General features: G+C 38.1%; 1 protein-coding gene across 1 annotated transcript in view; it reads left to right on the top strand.

Annotated features, from left to right (window-relative positions):
* EPAS1 (endothelial PAS domain protein 1) overlaps positions 1-18,521 on the top strand; it is a 107,046-nt gene that overhangs the window by 85,938 nt on the left and 2,587 nt on the right. Inside the window, exons 7-15 of the mRNA XM_051975205.1 lie at positions 3,438-3,544; positions 5,811-5,958; positions 6,819-7,027; positions 8,383-8,561; positions 9,499-9,609; positions 10,996-11,483; positions 13,107-13,233; positions 15,029-15,143; positions 16,425-16,601. Coding sequence (XP_051831165.1) covers positions 3,438-3,544; positions 5,811-5,958; positions 6,819-7,027; positions 8,383-8,561; positions 9,499-9,609; positions 10,996-11,483; positions 13,107-13,233; positions 15,029-15,143; positions 16,425-16,601 — 1,661 coding nt within the window. The remainder of the gene's footprint in view (positions 1-3,437; positions 3,545-5,810; positions 5,959-6,818; positions 7,028-8,382; positions 8,562-9,498; positions 9,610-10,995; positions 11,484-13,106; positions 13,234-15,028; positions 15,144-16,424; positions 16,602-18,521) is intronic.

The following is an 18,521-nucleotide window of genomic DNA, read 5'->3' on the forward strand; positions in this document are numbered from 1 at the left end:
ATTTGACTTTGAGAATGTTCTAATCATTGTCAATATAGCCCTAAGAATCATTTCCTTAGCAGTGGTTCTCAAACTTTTGTTCTCAGTGTCTTCATGTTGTTAAAAAACTATCGAGGATCTGTTCAAAGAGTTTTTGTTCACATGGGTTATATTTATAGCTATTTACTATATTAGAAATAAAAAAAATGATTTTGAATTTGTAGACCTTCTAAAGGGTTTCAGAGACCCCAATAATTCTTTGGACTACACTTTGAGGACCACTGGCTGTTGTGCTATTGCTCTTCCATTCAGGAAAATCTCTTTAATGTGTACTTTGTTTTGTTTTGTTTTGTTTTTAAGGATAAAGAATCATTCAAAAAGTTGTGAACAATAATTTCAAAAACAATGATGATATAAAGTAGAATATATTAAATATAAAATATGGAAATATGTCTTTCTGTGTCTTCTCTATTTCTAAGTGTTATTTCATTCTCTTTCTCCATTATCTCTCTCTTGTATTTCACTGTTATGTGTCTATCTCTTTCCCCTTTCTTCCCTATTTGTTTCTCTTACTTCCATCTTCCTTTTTTCTTTCCCTGTTTAGTCTTCTTTTTCAACTTTCCCTTTCCGTCCATTCCCTTTAATGAAAATAACCTTTTAAATATTTGTGATATCTGTTGAATAAATCTTGGTATTCCCCATTGAATTTTCAAAGTAGGTAAGTTAATTGTATCTTTTACATTTATATTTCTTAAAAAGAAAGAGGGTGAGAAATGAAATTGTATGGTTGTTTTCTAACTTATTTGTAGACCTCAGCTGCTTTTTCAAACTCAATAGAGTCAAACTCCTTTCCCAGGATCTGGCATAGCCCACTTCTTAGAAGCATCCTGAAATGCTTGGAATGCCTTTTCTGGACTCCTGCAATCCCTTGTCCCTGTAAATTGGCACCGAGTCATGGACATTAAGGGGAACTACGTGCTGGCAGACAGAGGCAGAGAACCATAGCTTGAAGTTGGGGTTTCCTGGCTTTGTGAACGTTGACAACTCAAATGGTAGCTGATTGTGTATAAGCTCAGTGTGTTTCCCAGTGTTGTTTTTTTTTTTATGGTAGTCTGTTTTTAAAAATGTAAGAAGAAACATTAAATGTTTATTTAAGTTGACAAGATAAATTGTGGCAGCTACTAGTTAACTATCTGGCAGTTCTGAAGAATAAGCTTGTTTTTCTATTTTCAAAACATGTCATTGTACATCTTTCATTAATTAGATAATGGATATTATATTATCAGCATGGTTATTATAAATATTTACTCTGAAAGTTTTCTCTGGACTATACTAACCTTGAAAGAGAATGTTTCAACTCTTCTTGGGGGTAGGGAGGTGTAATGAACTCCTCAGTTCTCCAAATCCTCATTTTTAAGTTTTCTAGAGAATGCTGTATTTTAATAGGAGATGAATTTTTATTCACCCTAGCAAATGAATGAGTTTGGCAAGTACTTGTTTGTGTACCTCCCCCCTCAAAAAAAAAAAAAAAAAAACCTCACCAACCCTTTTCCCAATCACCAATTCAATTACAACTATCCTATTTCCCTAGAAGGATTTTTTTTAAAGCTTGAAAGAATTTTGGATGTATTATAAAGAAATTGGGCTCCAGGCAACCAGAGGACCAGCACTGTCCTGTCCCCAGATGCTCCTTCCATTCCCCCTCTATGAGAGACACTAAGTTGATGACATTGGTGTGGGAGGCCAGAGAGCATGTGTGCAGGCCCCTCTCTGTTCAAGGCCAAGAGAAAGAAACAAATCCTTCTCAGTCCATAGCTGGCAGCTCAGGGAAAGTGAGTCCCTGTACTAAAGTTGGCTGGACCGGAATTTCGCTTGAGAAACTCTTTGCCTCAGCCAAATCAGCTGATGCTAAAGCCTTTCTGACTTAGTTTTGCTGTGGTATAACTTGGCTTGGGCCCCAAGTACCACACAAGAAGAAATTTTACCCTTTCTTTGCCTAGATCTGCTTCTCTAGTAGAAAATCAAAACCTCAACGTGATTATTAGTATGGTAGTAATTGTAGTAGATATGTCATAGCAGTGTAGCAGTTCAAGGAGAACATTTATATAACTTTGTTTAAGATTTGCAAAACACTTGACCAAATATGTCACTAATTTGCTCCTTACAACAACCCTGAGAGGGAGATGTAAATATTATCCCCATTTTACAGATGAAAAAACAAAGAAATTAAGTGACCTGATCAGACCATATATCTAGAAGCATCTGAAGTAGAATTCAAGTCAGCCTCTCCCCACCTGTCCACTGAGCCCCTTAGCTGCCTCTATCAGCAAAAGATGGCATCAAACTAAGTGGGTTTGTAAGTGGGTTGGGATTATGAGAGTTAAAGGGAGACACCAGTGGATAACCAAGAGGATTCTTCCTGCTTCTATTCTTCCCCACTAGCCAATTATTATACCAATAATCTCCTCCTGAATCTAATGAATGAATTAGAGAAAAAAGCAAAAGTTTCTGAAAGGAAGGAAGTCAAAGGTTATTCTTCCTTCTTTTCTCTATTTGTGGAGATGTAGAACATAGAGAAGGTGCAATTTATCGAATCTATCTATTCAACCTCTGACACCTACTGACTTTGGACTCCTGATCAAGTGACTTCAGTTCTCCATGCCTGAGGCACTCACTTGTGCTCTGCTGCATTAGAAATGGAATCCTAACTCTGCTTCTCTAAGCAGACACAGTTCCAGTACCAAAAAAAAAAAAAAAAATCTACAATAGTAATTAAAGAACTGGAAAGTTTAGCTTTTCTTGATCTGTCCTTTTCTTGCCTGCTCATCCTTCAGATATTCAGTACTTTCCTATTTTTTTCCTTCTTTTCCCTTTTCAAATGCCATTCATATCCAGGCTGAGATTCTGGTGACTGATAACCATTTAAGGTATGGACTCCTGGGGGCTTTGTTCCGAAAATGGGATCAAAGCCTCAGGCAAAAGAGATGAAACGCTAAAGTAGAATTCCTGGCTTTACTCAGGGAGAAGTATAGAAGTTTAGAAGTCAACATTATCTAGCCAATGACACAGAAAGCACATCTTGAAAGGTCTATTCCACTTACATATAAGGCCAGTCTTGTCTCTGTTACCAATCAGCATCCCGTCCTAAGTGTTTGTCCCTCTAAGTATTTACAAGAGAGTTCCTTGAATAGATATGTTTCCTATATCCATAGGGTGATGTCAGAACATAGTAAGTTGATTTATTTTTGATAGAATGTTGTTAGTTTGATGACCTACCTGCCTAGCACTTGGGTAGGGGAAAGGCCTGGATGGGGAAGAGAATATATGTATTTGATTTACAGTTAATACAGGACAACCAACCAAAGCTAACTATGGCTATCTGGATGTGCTCTTATCTTTGCTAAATCTGTTCATCTTTTTGATTTTCTTTTTCCATATGCATTTGATTTTTAATGAAGAATTACCGAATTGATTGGCTACCATCCTGAAGAGCTGCTTGGACGCTCTGCCTATGAGTTCTACCATGCCTTGGATTCAGAGAGTATGACCAAGAGTCACCAGAATTGTAAGTGACTCCGTTTCTTCTCTAATCTTCCTGGATAGAGGCTGGGTTGGGCCCTAGATAATAAGGTGCACTTGTAGATTTCCCTCTAGGGGAACCATGTCCTGTTGGCCCTCCTTCAGGTGACAGATTAGCAAACCTGAGTTTAATTAGTAGTGTAGATTCTGCAGGAGAAGCTAAAATGGGTAATTCTTATTGCAAAAAAAGGAAACATTTTTATATAAGCAAAATCAATATAGTTCAAATTAGAAAATAATGATTTAATTGGGTTAAAAAAGCTTTGCAACAAGTATTTCTAATAAATGCCTGATAGAAAAATATATAAGAAACTATTTCAAATATGTAAGACCACTAGTCATTGTCCAATTAATAAGGCAATTTTCAGAGGAAAAAAAATCTAGCTATCAATGGCATATGAAAAAAATGTCCCAAATTACTTATCCAAAAGATGGAGAAATGGGGCATGGGTTAGAAGTAAAATCAATTTATCAACTTAAACTGAAGCTTTTGTTTTCCCTCCTTGGTCTCACCTATACATCTTTTGACCATTTGTTGGTAAATTGTGACAGATTTTGTTCCCATTTTTGCTTTGTTCAGTAACTCAATAAAAAATCTAATCTGAAGGTTTGTTCTAGTTTGCATATTACTGTGTGAGAGAGACAGAGGAAGAAATAGGGTACCTTTCTAATGACTGGGGAAGCTCACTATTTAAAACAGACAGATAATTGAAAGCTGTCATTTCCAAATGGATTTTTAATTTATCCCATGTTAACTCTCAAGGGAAGGCTTGGTTACTCTTTGTTGTATGGGAACATTATGTGCTCTTGGAAAAAAAACAGGATCAAGATTAAAGGCAATAAAAAGCCTGTCTGTGATGTAGCAGGCCCCTTCATCATGCTTGCAATGATGAGCAAGTGATTAGAAAACTGATGTAATTATATTGCAGTGACAGAGCAGGACTGTCTGATCACTAGAAATACAATTAAAACCTTCCACAAATGTACTGTTTAATCAACATTAACAATACTAATCCTGTATCTCTTCCACACAAAGGAAAGTCTGCCTGGGCTAACAATGAACTGGTGGAAGTTTGCTGAAATTATTGTCTACAGCCTAAATTCTGTCAAATCCTGGTTCCCAGAGTTAGAATAGAAAGGGAATGATCTGCCCTGACCATGAATGAGCAAATGCTCCAGCCATCCTTGGGTTTGACCATGGGGCAAGTGTTAAAGTTTTTTTTGTTTTTGTTTTTTGCAAAAGCAGTGGCAAATTTATCTCTTGGTGATGTATTCTGGCTCTAGTGACAGAGATCTCACTGTACATATAAGTATTGATGAAATTCAGTTTAAATTGAGTATCAGAAATAATAGCCCAGAAGTATCAAAATTCAACAAAGAAAAAGTAAGTTGAGAAAAGGGATGAAGGAAAGGGAAAGGATGATGGTCCTTCTCCACTGCTTTGGCAATCTATCAGGATGTATGTGCAAAGCAAATTCTAAGCTTATAGTGGAAATTTGGAAGAAAAGTTTAAAAGGAAAGAAAGAATATGAAGTTGTGATTAAATTCTGAGCAAGGAAAAGAAAAATGGAAGCAAAATACAACTAAGATTTTCTTGGCAAAGATACTGGACCAACCTTTTTTAGGACCATCTAATCTGGGCTGCCTCCTAATTTGTGTGCATGTATTGTCTTTCCAAATCACTGTCTCAGCATCATAGTTCTACAGTATTGTTTACATGTATACCTGTGTATGCATATATGTATATGTGTGTGTGCACTTAGGCAAATCTCAGAAATTTCTTCAGTCACACAACAAATAAAGGGAAAATCCAAGATTCCAATCCAATCATGTTAAACAATAGGGCTCTTTCCTTTCAATCACACTCACCATGAAGCATCCAAAAGGTCATCTACCTGATCTGCCACCTAGGGAGGGTTGTGATATAGAAATACTTAGCAATATTCTAATCCCACAATTTCTAACTACTCTATATGTAGACTGTAAGTACCTAATCATTGAAGTGATGTCTCCTCACTAAGTTCTTTGAGAATAAGGACCATTTTTATCTTTTTTTTTTTTTTTAGCGCAGTGCCTGATTCGTTGAAAATACTTGATAAATACATTTTATGTATTGATTGAATTGTAAAATGAGGATGTTGGACCAAGTCCACTTCTAACATTCTATGCTCTTCCTATCAGACCATGAGTTCTTCTGGCTCTGTTGCAAACTCCGTCTAGTCCTCTGACGTCTGCTTCTCATTTTTCTTCAGTGTGTACCAAAGGTCAGGTGATCAGTGGCCAATACCGGATGCTCGCCAAGCATGGTGGGTATGTGTGGCTGGAAACTCAAGGGACTGTTATTTACAACACCCGAAATCTTCAACCCCAGTGCATCATCTGTGTTAACTATGTCCTGAGGTGAGTTCTTCTAAAACTCCTCTGAAAGGGGCTTGGAACCTAAAGATGGACCCATATCATTCTTAGGTCTTGAGAAACTTAGAATACTTAAAACACATGAAGTTCCACAAAAGGGCAGACCTCTCTTTATCAGGACCTACAAACATTCATGGAGAATTAAAACGGCCTCTTATTAATTTCCCTACCTTCTTTTCCCATCCCCACCTTATTTTTGTTACAATGTACATTGTCTTTGACACAGGGTGGAGAGGAATGAGAGCTACTTTCTGGGAAAGGGAAGATGGAAATTTGTTAACTAGTATCATTAGTAACTGAGGAGGCAGTACCAGGAAAACATTCTGTCCCTAAAAGCCACTTCTGAAAACCCGATGTCAGACAACTAGAGGTTTAAGCCTGTGTATGGACAGTGATAAAAAGCAGCCTTCTCAGTCGGCTTGTGTTTGGATGATGTTATGATTGGAATCACCTCCATGGCTAGTAATAGAGTTGAATTAGACCATTCTTTGAAAAACCCAGATAAACAGGTTCTGTTCTCCCGTTTTCTGCCTGCTGAGAATATCCTGAGGCAGAGCAGTCAGGGACTCTGGGGTTCTGGGGCAGTGATACACTTGAACATTTCTTGTTAAGAAAACATATAAAAGACAGAGTTTGTGGATAGGGAATTCCTGCAAACACCACAGATCCCAACCCAGTATAATTTAGTAGACAAGTCTTAGGGAGTCACCTAAGTCTCAAAGAGCCTTGCAGATGGCCACACAACAAATGTCCTAAGCAAGATTTAAACCTAAATTTTCCTCATATCCCTCACGCCATGCTGCCTCTGTAAAAAGGGACTTGAAGTCTCTTTTTCATTTTATTAGTGAAATCGAGAAGAATGATGTGGTGTTCTCCATGGACCAGACTGAGTCCCTGTTCAAGCCCCACCTGATGGCCATGAACAGTATCTTTGACACCAAAGTCCCTGTGTCGGAGAAGAGTAACTTCCTATTTACCAAGCTCAAGGAAGAGCCCGAAGAGCTGGCGCAACTGGCGCCTACAGCAGGAGATGCCATCATTTCTCTGGACTTTGGTCAGTACCTCCCACCTGCACAAGAAATCTAGAAGACTCTTGAGCAAGGGTAGCTTTCATTCATTTTGCCTTGGCCAACTTAAACATGCTTTTCTCTCTCTCTCTTTTTTTTAATTGACATTTTTTTGTTTTTACATTATGTTAATTTCCTAATGTAGTCTTTCACTCTCTCTCCCCCCCCCCCAAACAAAGAACTATCTTTTGTTTAAAAATAAGAATTTTTTTTAAAAGAGAGGAAATAAGGAAACAGCTTCACAAAGTTAACTGGTATGTCAGTCAAGCTTGATAGTGCTCTGTCTTCTGTTTCCATAGTTCTATAGTTCTGAAAAAAGAGGAGGTACACTACCATAGCTCTTTTTGTCATTGTAACTAAAGTGTTCAATTTTGGTTTCTGATGTTATTTTTTCCGTTTACATTGTTGTGCTTTTTGTGTGTGTTGTTTATTTTCTGGTTGTGCTTTTTTTATTTTGCATCAGTTCACATAAATCTTCCTATAATCTTCATTTCTTATGGTCCAATTATATTGTACTTTACTCACATACCACCATTTGCTCAGCCATACCCTAATCAATGGACATCTCTCTTGTCACCTGTTTTTTGCTGTTATAAAGAATACTACTCTAAATATTTCAATGCATGTGAGTTGGGGGAATGGCAGCTTTCTTTTTATCTTGAATCTCTAAGGGCTTTGTATTTAGCACTAGCATCTCTGTTTAAAAAATAGTTCATCCTACAATAAGCTATACTCTTTGAATTTTAGGATTAAAAGAACTTAGCTATTCTGATACCTTCATTTTATCTTAAGAACACAAATTTAGAGCTAGAGGAACCCTTATCATTGAATCTACATCCTTCTTTTTAGAGATGTGGAAACTGAGGTACAGAGAATTTAAATGATTTGTCCAGAGTCACACTATTAGTTAGTCTGAAGTGGGATTTGAATTCAGATCTTCCTGATAACAAGTACAATGCTTTAGTCACTGTGTTATTATTTATATTACATTATCATTTCTATTTGTTCTTTTAAAGAGGGAGACACTAACTATAGTTTCCTGACACTTATGTATAGGAGAGAGATCTCCAGTAATGAAGAATCTTTCTTACATTCTTTCTTTTTGTCTCCATCTTTCTGTGTGTCTCTGTGACTGTCTCTCTCTTACACCCACAACTTAAATTTACAAATTTAAATTATCATAGGAAAACCCATGACCAACCCAAGACCTGTCCAAAAAGCTTTTTGCCTCCTTTCTTGTGTACTTTGAGGTTTTTTTCCCCCTCTCTCCTGTATATATTCATGAGTGAGATGAATTAAGTTAGAGCAAACCTACCCTGACTGTTGTCCCTTATCTCTACAGGAAACCAGAGCTTTGAAGAATCATCTACTTACAACAAAGCCCTCCTGACCCCAAGCCAGCCATGGCCTGGAGACATGAAGAATCACAGTTCCCAGAGTGAGGCCTCATTTACTGTACCCCAGATGGCTCCTCCTGGCAGCACTACCCCCAGTGCCAGCAGCAACAGTAGCTGTTCCACGGTAGGAGGCAATCAAGACAGAAATTATTGGGTAGACTGCAGGTCAACCAAGGACAGTGGGAAGGAAAGATTTAGGTCTCTCCTTATTCCGTTATCTTCTTCTTTCCTTTAACAATCTCAGGTTGCTTGTTGAACAATTTAGTTCTGTACAACATGGACTAATTGATTACTTTTTACAGGGAAGATTATTAGGTTTTAGGAGAGAAGTAAGATTAAATAAGACTTTCCCTACCTTTATGGAGTTATTATATTATTATCCTATCATATTATATTATAGATATTCTAATCTAATAAAAGAAGTAATGTAATATAATATACTAAGTGAATGATGAGTAAAATAAGTGAGTTAAGAGGTCTGAAGTACAAAAGATTACTTTCTAGTTAGTGGGGAAATCAGGGAGGTCCTCTTATAAGGAGGGCCTGTTTTTTGAGAGAGCTAATGATTTTATCAAAATCATTATCATTAATCTTACATTTAGAAAAAATTTATCCAGAGGCCCCCATATTGCTCATACTTCATCATAAAAAAATTTTAATAAGCTCAATTACTAAGCATGACCTTGTACTAGGAGTAATTCCAGCTGACAGGAATCCTTGTCCTCTCTTTGCTAGGAGATAGGAAATCCAGATAGGAAAAATATAGACATCTGAACTAATTGGCAACCCCTACTCAAATCCCTGCCTAATTCGACTAGTCTAGACTGAATAATCATGATGTACCTACTCTATGATAGGACATCTGGGAGAAAAAAGAGAAGTTAGTGACAAAGGCCTTTCCCTTCTCCACTTGCCCCATTACAATTTTGTAAGAGAAACAGAGCTCATGCACATGAAACAATGAGAAAACCATATAAATACAGATAAACCAGACTAGTCATATTATAGAAGGTAACATATATAAACAACCAATAATCTTCTTTTACCCTATCTTTCCACAGCCAAGCAGTCCAGGAGATTATTACAGTTCTCTGGATGAAAATCTAAAGATGGAAATGATAGAGAAGCTTTTTGCTATGGATACTGAATCCAAGAATCAATGTAACACCCAGGTGAGTGACCAGAGAGAGAGAAATTCCTACCTTCACTTTCATTGGGGGCTTGTGAATCCTTAATACTCTAAGGTTCTTAAGCAGAGGAATGATTGGATGAAAGTTGCTTTCATGCATCTTGGATCAGGATCATCTCTTACCTAGGAATTATTATAATTGTCTCCTAAATAGTCTTCCAGTCTCTAGTCTCTCTTTTCCACAGCTAGAGTAATGTAGTTCATGATCTGGCATGTCAACATCGGAGCTTTCTGCTTAAACATCTGGAGCGGGGGGAGGAGGGTCTCTCTGAAATAGAATACAAACTCCTTATCCTGATATTCAAATCCATTTATAACTTGGCTTTAGCCTGCCTTTCTAGTTATTTCATATTACTGTCCTTCCTATATTCTACACAGCTCCACTTTGTTCTCTACTCTGGCTCTGCTCAATCCTGTCTCCATACATTTGCCAAAGCCTAGAAAGCATTCTCATCTACATCCCTACTCTTGATATCTCCCTTCTCTTTCTTCAAATTTAGGTACCAATTTTTCCAGGAGGTCTTCCCTGATTCCCACCTCAAGCCAAAAGTTATCTAAACATTGGATTGTGGATTTAGAACTTCCTTAAGGAAAGGAAGGAGATGGGAATAAACATTTATTTATATAGTACCTACTATGTGACACCCACTATGATTTTTTTACTTATTTATTTAATTTTTTATAAATATTATCTTACTTGGTTTTCAAAATAAATATGTGCAATACAGGCTGTGATTATTCTCATTTTACAGTTGAGGAAACTGAGACCAGAAGAGTTTAAGTGACTTGCCTAGTATCAGTACAGCTAGTTAAGTCTGTGAAGTAGTATTTCAGGTATTCCTGAAGTATTCCTTACTCCAAGACCAAATATTCTATCCATTGAGCAACCTAGATACCTCCCTCCTTGAATTTCTCTAATTACTCTGTTTTACGTCCTTATGAAATTAATCATTTTTTCAATGGGCTTCCATTGATGTCATATTAGAATATGTGTTATGTTATTTTTCACCTTTACATTATCCCTAGCTCTAACATATTTATGTCCAGTTAATAGGTGCCTGTCAGTCAGTTAATAGGTATTTATTAAGCACTTGCTGTATACCCAGCACAATGCCAGATTGTGGGAATACAAATACAAGTAGAAAGACAGTCCCTGGCTTTGTCAAGGAGCTTGAATTCTAATGGAAGAAGAGGGAACTAAAAAGTTTGGATTGGAAAGGGGTACCTAAAATGTTTGCTATCAAACTACATTTCAGGAATATCAGAAAAGCAGATTACAGATGATGAAGAGCACCTAGTTTAGGATGGTGGCAATGAGAATTAACCATGATTCCTTTGATTCTTGCTATCCCTTCTTATTTCAATACAGACGGACTTCAATGAGCTGGACTTGGAGACACTGGCTCCCTACATCCCCATGGATGGGGAAGATTTCCAATTGAGCCCCATCTGCCAAGAGGAACGTCCCCCACTGGAGAATGCTCAGCCCAGTCCCCAGGCCAATTTCAGTACTATGACCAGCATCTTCCAACCCTTGGCCCCAACATCCTCCCATAACCCCTTCATGCTGGACAAGTATCAACATCAGATGGAAAGCAAGAAGTCAGACCTGGACCCCCAGCCAATGTCATTCATATTCTTTGATGGAGGAAGCAAGATGACCCTACCCCCGTGCTATGGGCCTGCCAGTACCCCACTCTCTTCCATGGGAGGAAGGTCTAATACCCAGTGGCCACCTGACCCACCGTTAGAGTATGGACCCATAAAGTGGACACTAGCGGATCAATATGCCAAATCTTTGAGATCTCCCTCTGGGCCCCCTCTACCAGCACCCAACATCTCAATGTATAAGAAAAGGTAAAAATGTTCACCTCATTTTTGCTATTTCAAGAAAATTGTTATTGCAAAGAAAATTAAAAATACCAATTAGGAGTAGCTTTATCGACAGATAGAATAAATGGCTACCCTGGTAGGAAAGATTTCAAGATCATTGTGAAAATCATTTGGTCCTTCAAAAGTATCTTTCCCTTCTGTTCTGTAATCCCTTCTCTACATTTCTTTTCTTTCTTTCTTTCTTTCTTTTTTTTCCCTGAGGCAATTGGGGTTAAGTGACTTGCCCAGGGTCACACAGCTAGGACATGTTAAGTGTCTAAGGCCAGATTTGAACTCAGGTCCTCCTGCCTTCAGGGTTGGTTCTCTATCCACTGTACTACCTAGCTGCCCCTGCATTTCTATGTCTGAAGTCCCTTTAAACCTTTATTTCCACAACCTGAAATCGTGCTTTAAATGCAAACCTTATAGAGATAGAGGGAGTTTAAGTAATTCTTATTCATACCAAAACATCAGTAACTGATCTCTTCTGAGAGTAGGGGAGCAGGAGGAAAGAGGAGAACATGAGACTCCTACATATCTAATATGATAAATACAGAAGGAATGCCTGAAAGAAAGTGGACAAAGACTCATGGAAAGAAGTAGCTGGGTCCCCAAAAGATAAACATTTTGCTTGGGGCCAGCCTGAACACTAATAACAATTTACATTTGTGAAATAATACACAATCTTTTTGTTGCTACAGAAAAGTAGACAAAGCATGTCTTTAGTGACCCCAATTTCCACTTTCTGTGTCTGTGATAGCCTCATATCCAGAGCTCCCCCAAGCAAGTGGGAATTCAAGGTTCCCACTACAGTGACATCTCTACAAAGTCCAGGTTCTAAAAATCATCTACCACTCCATTATAACTCATTTTCTCAATGGGACTATTCTCACTGCATTGCTGAAATCTCTAAGTTGATCAAATTGTTACTACAGGGTGAATCACTGATGACTTTCAAGATTTGCATGTCATCTTTATTAATCAAATGAGATATCATTTATACAAATACACTTATGTAGCATTTGTAAACCTTAAAGACATACATATATATGTACATACACACATACACACACACACACACATATATATATATATATATAAAACTCATCATTGTCATCATTATTTTCAGAGGCATTTGAGCTTTAAAATGACATTTTTAATTCAGTTCTTTGGGGTGGAATTTCAAGCAGAATGAAAAATGAGGAAAAGAATGTCATTGCCAGGAAGCATGAGGGAGGGACTTCCCGCTGAACTCAGATCTTGCCACCTTAGTGACTGACTATTCTTGGGCTGACTGTTAGTATGCACTTAAAGGAACCTTAGAAATGTAAAAGGAAAAGATGGAGAGTAAAGCAGACTCATTTCTTTTATAGTGTTTGTTTTTAATGTCTTACCAAAAGGAATCTGAGGGACTCAGATAAGAGAGGGAAAAATTATTTAAATAGTCAAAGGCCCATTTTTTCCACTTAAAAGCTTAGTATTTCCATGCTTTTAGTATTACAGAATCATAAATTTTAGACCTAGAGGGGCCTTTGAGATACCCTGGTTCATTTCCCTCATTTGACAGATATGTTAACTGAACTGTTCTATCCCTTTTGCCTCTGACAGTTTGGTGAAAGGACTGGGGCCACGAGGCCCAGATAAGATGAATCCAGCAATGATAGCCCTCTCTAACAAACTGAAGATGAAGCGGCAGCTGGAGTATGAAGAACAAAACTTTCAGGACATGAGTGGGGTGAGTTTGCCATAAGTTTGGTCATGGGAGAATGGGTGTGTGTGCGTGTGTGTGTGCGTGTGCATGTGAATATGTCTATGCTATATCTATGTGTGTGTAAATACACACACACACATATATATATGTATGTATTTGTATCTGTATCTATATCTATATTTGTGTATGCATCTGTAGCTATCTGTATTTGTATCTATCTCTGTGTCTGTATCTATATCTGTGGCTATGCCTGTGTTTAAGTAACTCCTAGGAGAATGAGAAAATGTATTTACTTCATTTTGTTACAGAGGTGGGAGACTTTGGTTGTAGAATGTTGCATGTGATGTTAAATGTGGTCACTGTGTCCATTAATTTGGCTTGACTCTTTTTCCCCACTCTTATAAGGGAAGACATTGCAGAGGGATTAGGAGTAAATGGAACATTGTGTTATATATCCTGAAATGACTGTGATATAATAGTATTTGATTTTTCCAAATACAAATCTAGATAGTGTTGTGTTCCAAATTTTTCTCCTTCTTTCCCTTACCTTCCCCCTTCCCAAGACAGCAAGCAACCTGATATAGGTTAAACATGTACAATTCTTGTAAACATATTTCCATGTGCACAAGAAAAATCTGATCAAGATCAAAACACAAGAAAGGAAAAAAAAAACCAAGCAAACAAATAACACCCTAGAAAGGTGAAAATATTATGTTTTGATCCACACTCAGTCTCCATAGTTCTTTCTCTGTACACAAAGGGCATTTTCCATCTCAAATCTATTAAAATTGTCTTGAATCACCTCATTGTTGAAAAAAATATTAATCACCACATAATTTTGATGTTACTGTGTAGTGTTCTCTTGGTTCCACTCACTTCACTGAGCATCAGTTCGTGTAAATCTCTCCAGGCCTTTCTGAAATCATCCTGCTGGTCATTTCTTATAGAAAAATAACACTCCATAACATTCATATACCACAATTTACCCAACCATTTCCCACTTGATGGGCACCCACTCAGTTTCCAGTTCCTTGCCACTACACCAAGGGCTGCCACAAATATTTTTGCACATGTGGGTCCTTTTCCTTTTTTTATCATCTCTTTGGGATACAGACCCAGTAATGGCACTGCTATCAAAGGGTATGCGTTTTGACAGCTCTTTGAGCATAGTTCCAAATTGCTCTCCAGAATGGTTGGATCAATTCACAACTGCATCAACAATGCATTAATAAATGACTGTGAATCAAAAAAGGAATCAATAAAACTTAGAAACGTAAAGAAAGTTTCTCCTTGCTGGCTTTGTGATTTCTCCTCTCTTGCCCAGCACAGGGTGAGATATTTAGTAAATTTTTGATTAATAAATACTCTGACCAGGGAAGTTCTGAAGCTTTTTAGCTGGTGTCAGTCTCTGCTGAATTTTTGGTCAGTGATCACATTAGCATCATAGGGTAAAGGAGAAAAGGAAGGAAGGAAGTAATACTTGACTTCTCCCAGTTTGATCTGGATTGCCTGACAATTACCTGCTGGGTAGAAGAGGAAAAAAAAGAAAGTTGGTCTGTGCAATGAATCACACTGCTCTTAACTAAAAATCTTACATGTTAGTACACTGCTATCTGTGCATGAGAAGTAGAGACATGTTGCCCCACTCATCCATGACTTTGGTTGCCCTCAGAGTCGATGCATCCTTAGCGTGGATCCGTGATGGCTAGAATGGTCTGATGGAGTTATTTCAACCCCTATCACTGGCAAATTTTTCTGAGGTGACTTTCTTCTCTTTCCTTGGCTAAAATATGGGTTTTCTGCTTTCTTTGATTCTAAGGGAAATTTGCCTGGCAGTAATGCTCCTCACCTAATGTGGAAAAGGATGAAAAGTCTCAAAGGTGGAAACTGTTCCTTAATGCCAGAGAAATCCTTGAGTCTGAGTGTCCTCAATGGTAAGTAGCCCAGCCTTAAGTCATCCTCAATGTTCTGGTAGAAAGAGAAATAGATAAAACCAGGAGACGACTCAGTCACTGTAGATGCCTGTCTCTGGCACCTCTTTTGATGTTACTTTACTCATCAGCCAAATGTAAGGGTTTTTTTTTACCTGCCCAGGGCACTATGGGGCTCAAAAAAGATCATAGATGTGAAAGGCTTGTGTAATATTAAGAAATCAAACAAGATGTAATACATTGTCTTTAATCATAGCATTTATGCCTTTTGAAAACAAGGTAGAACCCGTGAAATATTTTGACTCCCTCCTCCTTTTCAAAGGGTCTCCTTAACCCAACTAAGCCAAGAGCTGCACTATTAACTTCTGCTCTCCTACCCCTCATGATTGTTATCTGTCTGAGAAATTTGGAATCCTAACCCATAGGTTAAGTCATAAATGGCCATTCCTGGATCCTCCCTGGTATAATTTAAAAGCCACAGATGTCAGGTTCAAATCCTGCTTTTTCCAAGTGATCTTGGGACCTTTCATTTAATCTCTAATACACTGACATAATGGATAGAGCACTGGGCTTGGGATCAGGAAAACTGGAGTTCAAACCTGTCTCACACACCTACAGGATATATGACCCTGGTCAAGTCACTTAATTTATTAGACTAAGTTCTTTCATCTATAAAATAGGATAATAATACACATTATTGTAAGAATAAAATGAGATCATATTTGTGAAGTATTTTGCAAACCTTAAAGTGCTATAATGTGCCAACTGTTATTGTTGATGTTATTTTATTTCTGTCTCCTTTGAGCTCTGAACCTATGATTTCATTCCTGCAAAGGGATTCTGAGAATCTTCCTCCCAATCAAGTTTGGGGAGATGAGCTATCTGCTAAACGACCATTAGAAGGAACTATGGTTTCTACCCCTTTTATTTTGAGTCTAGTAGATTCCTTTAGAAGTTTCTAAAGAAGGGCAGTGAGGGTGGCGCAGTGGATAGAGCGCCAGCCTTGAAGTCAGGAGAACCTGAGTTCAAATCTGGCTTCAGACACTTTCCTAGCTGTATGACCCAAAGCAAGTCACTTAATTCCAATTGCCTCAGCAAATATAAATAAATAATAAAAGTTTTTAAAGTGCAGAGAGTATCCAGGAAATCCCCTCCCCTTACTAGACCATAATGTTCCAATGATCAGTCTAAGAGGAAAAGGTCATCACAATGGGCTAACAACCCTTTTCCCTCCTCCCATGTTGATAGCCATAACATACTCATTCTCAAGCATTTTTCTTTCAGATGAGTTTATCCATAATCCAGCTCTGGGCTTGAGCCAGCCATTAAGCCATCTGCCAGCCCCACAACCACCATCATCTTTGGACCCTGGGGAAAATCCAAAAGCGGCCTATTCTCCCCAGTTTTATACTCCCCACTATCAGGATTACAACCCACCACCACTGGTTCACAAGTTATCAGGTGAGTGTCATTTCATCATTCCATCTCATTATGGGGTTCAATCATAGCAAAGAGGTCAGAGGCTAGGAAGAGAACACAGTGCCTCATAAATCATCATGGTTCAATAAATATTTGTGGGGAAATATTTGTAAAGGCCACTAGGTCTGAAATCATAAGAGATGTAGATTTAAATCCCCACCTTTGAGACCTATGAATGGTCATAGACAAGTCACTAACACACTAACATGTAACTTGGAGATGGTAGGTATTGTTAAGCTCACTGTGCTGTTTGAAGGATCCATTGAGCTAATGGACTTCATAAAGCACATTGCAAGCCTTGCAGTTTTTTCCTAAGTATCAGCTAATATTTGATTTGTGGACAAATGAAAAAAAAGAATATGAAAATAACAACTTAGAAAAGCACTACTCATTTTGTTGCCATTGCAAAAAAAAAAAAAAAAAAAAAAAAAACCAAATCTTCCCTTCGGTGTCCAAAAATGAGCTGGGCATGCTGGTAAAATTTAATAAAAATTTCTGAAATGAATAAAAAAATGAATAAATATTCTGAATTCTTGCCATAGAGATGGTTAGCACTACTTCATAATAAGGACCTTCTGTGACTTCTTGTGAATGGAGTTTGAGATGTAACTGCTCAAAAAGTTAATGACATCTGAGATTACATTAAGAGAAGTCCAGTAATAAGACTGGATTTGAATTCAAGACTTCCTGATTTCGGGCCCAGCTCACTATCCACAAGCAAAAAGATAAAAAGAAAAATGCATTGTGGGTTTGTGTCATAGGCATTAGTTCAAATATATTCCCCCAGCTATGTTTGTCTTTTTGTGCCTGAGAGCAGGCACTCGAAATTTGTCAGATTGCATTTTTGCCCACTCAGAACATCCAACCAGATTCTCTTACCAGGGAGGATGGTTCCCAGGCTGGGGAGCCAGAGGATTGGATTATCAGGGTCCTAAAGAATAAAAAGGCAACTCTGGAGTATGACTAATGTTAAGGATGTCCAGGGAAGGACTAGAGACCATTGTTCTCCCTTTCCCTGACAGACACCAAGGGGAAGAAGCAAAGCAAAGGGCTCTGCAGTGTACCTCCTCCTTCCCAACCTGGCACCTCTCAAAGTGTATGGGTAGAGTCCTACCTTCTCTTGGAAGCCTCCCTGGAGCACAGAGACCAACAGAACTGAGCTTTCCCTTTTTAGAAGTCCTAGCACTTAGTGTCAAACTCAACCAAAAACAGAGGACCCATAAAAAAATTAAAAAGTAAAAAATAAAAACCATAGGGTTGTTCCACCACACATAAAGATTCCTGGGAGCCACATATTGACTTAGAAAAACATATTAAAATTATCTATGTGCTATGGTACTTTTATTTATTTTGTTAACTCCTTACAATTATATTATAATTTCTATTTTAATCAGTTTCCCGCAGCACTCAGGAGTTTTTCCAACCTGTTTGACCTGGTCTGGACCACATAATTTTTTTAACCTTTATTCACATCATATCTTAGATCTATTTCTGTTTCCTATGTTAGTTTTCTCTTTATTTCTGAATTCCTTATGATAGAAGAGACTGGGTTTTCTCCTCGCACATCTCACACAACCCCCTGGGATAAGGCTGGGCAGCCAGCAAACTCTTTTCAGCTGGGGGGTGGGGATGGGGAGAGGAAATCAAGAGGAAGTTTCCACCCTGGAGAGTCTGTTCTGAACCTGCATTGAAGTTTGGGAAGGAAATAGGACTCAGAAAACAAGGGGACCACAAGCCCCCAGGGATGAGTGAGAAATGAGGGTCTTGTGCTGCAGTTCAGGCTGACTCCTTCAAAGTTGGAGACCATGATGACTGGGGATAAAGGGAGGAAACATACCATCCCCTCCCACTAATTACACTCTAATTACAACTCTGAAAGCAGGCACCCAATCCTTGTTGAAT

Source organism: Antechinus flavipes, chromosome 2 (assembly GCF_016432865.1).
Source record: "Antechinus flavipes isolate AdamAnt ecotype Samford, QLD, Australia chromosome 2, AdamAnt_v2, whole genome shotgun sequence".
NCBI lineage: Eukaryota > Metazoa > Chordata > Mammalia > Dasyuromorphia > Dasyuridae > Antechinus > Antechinus flavipes.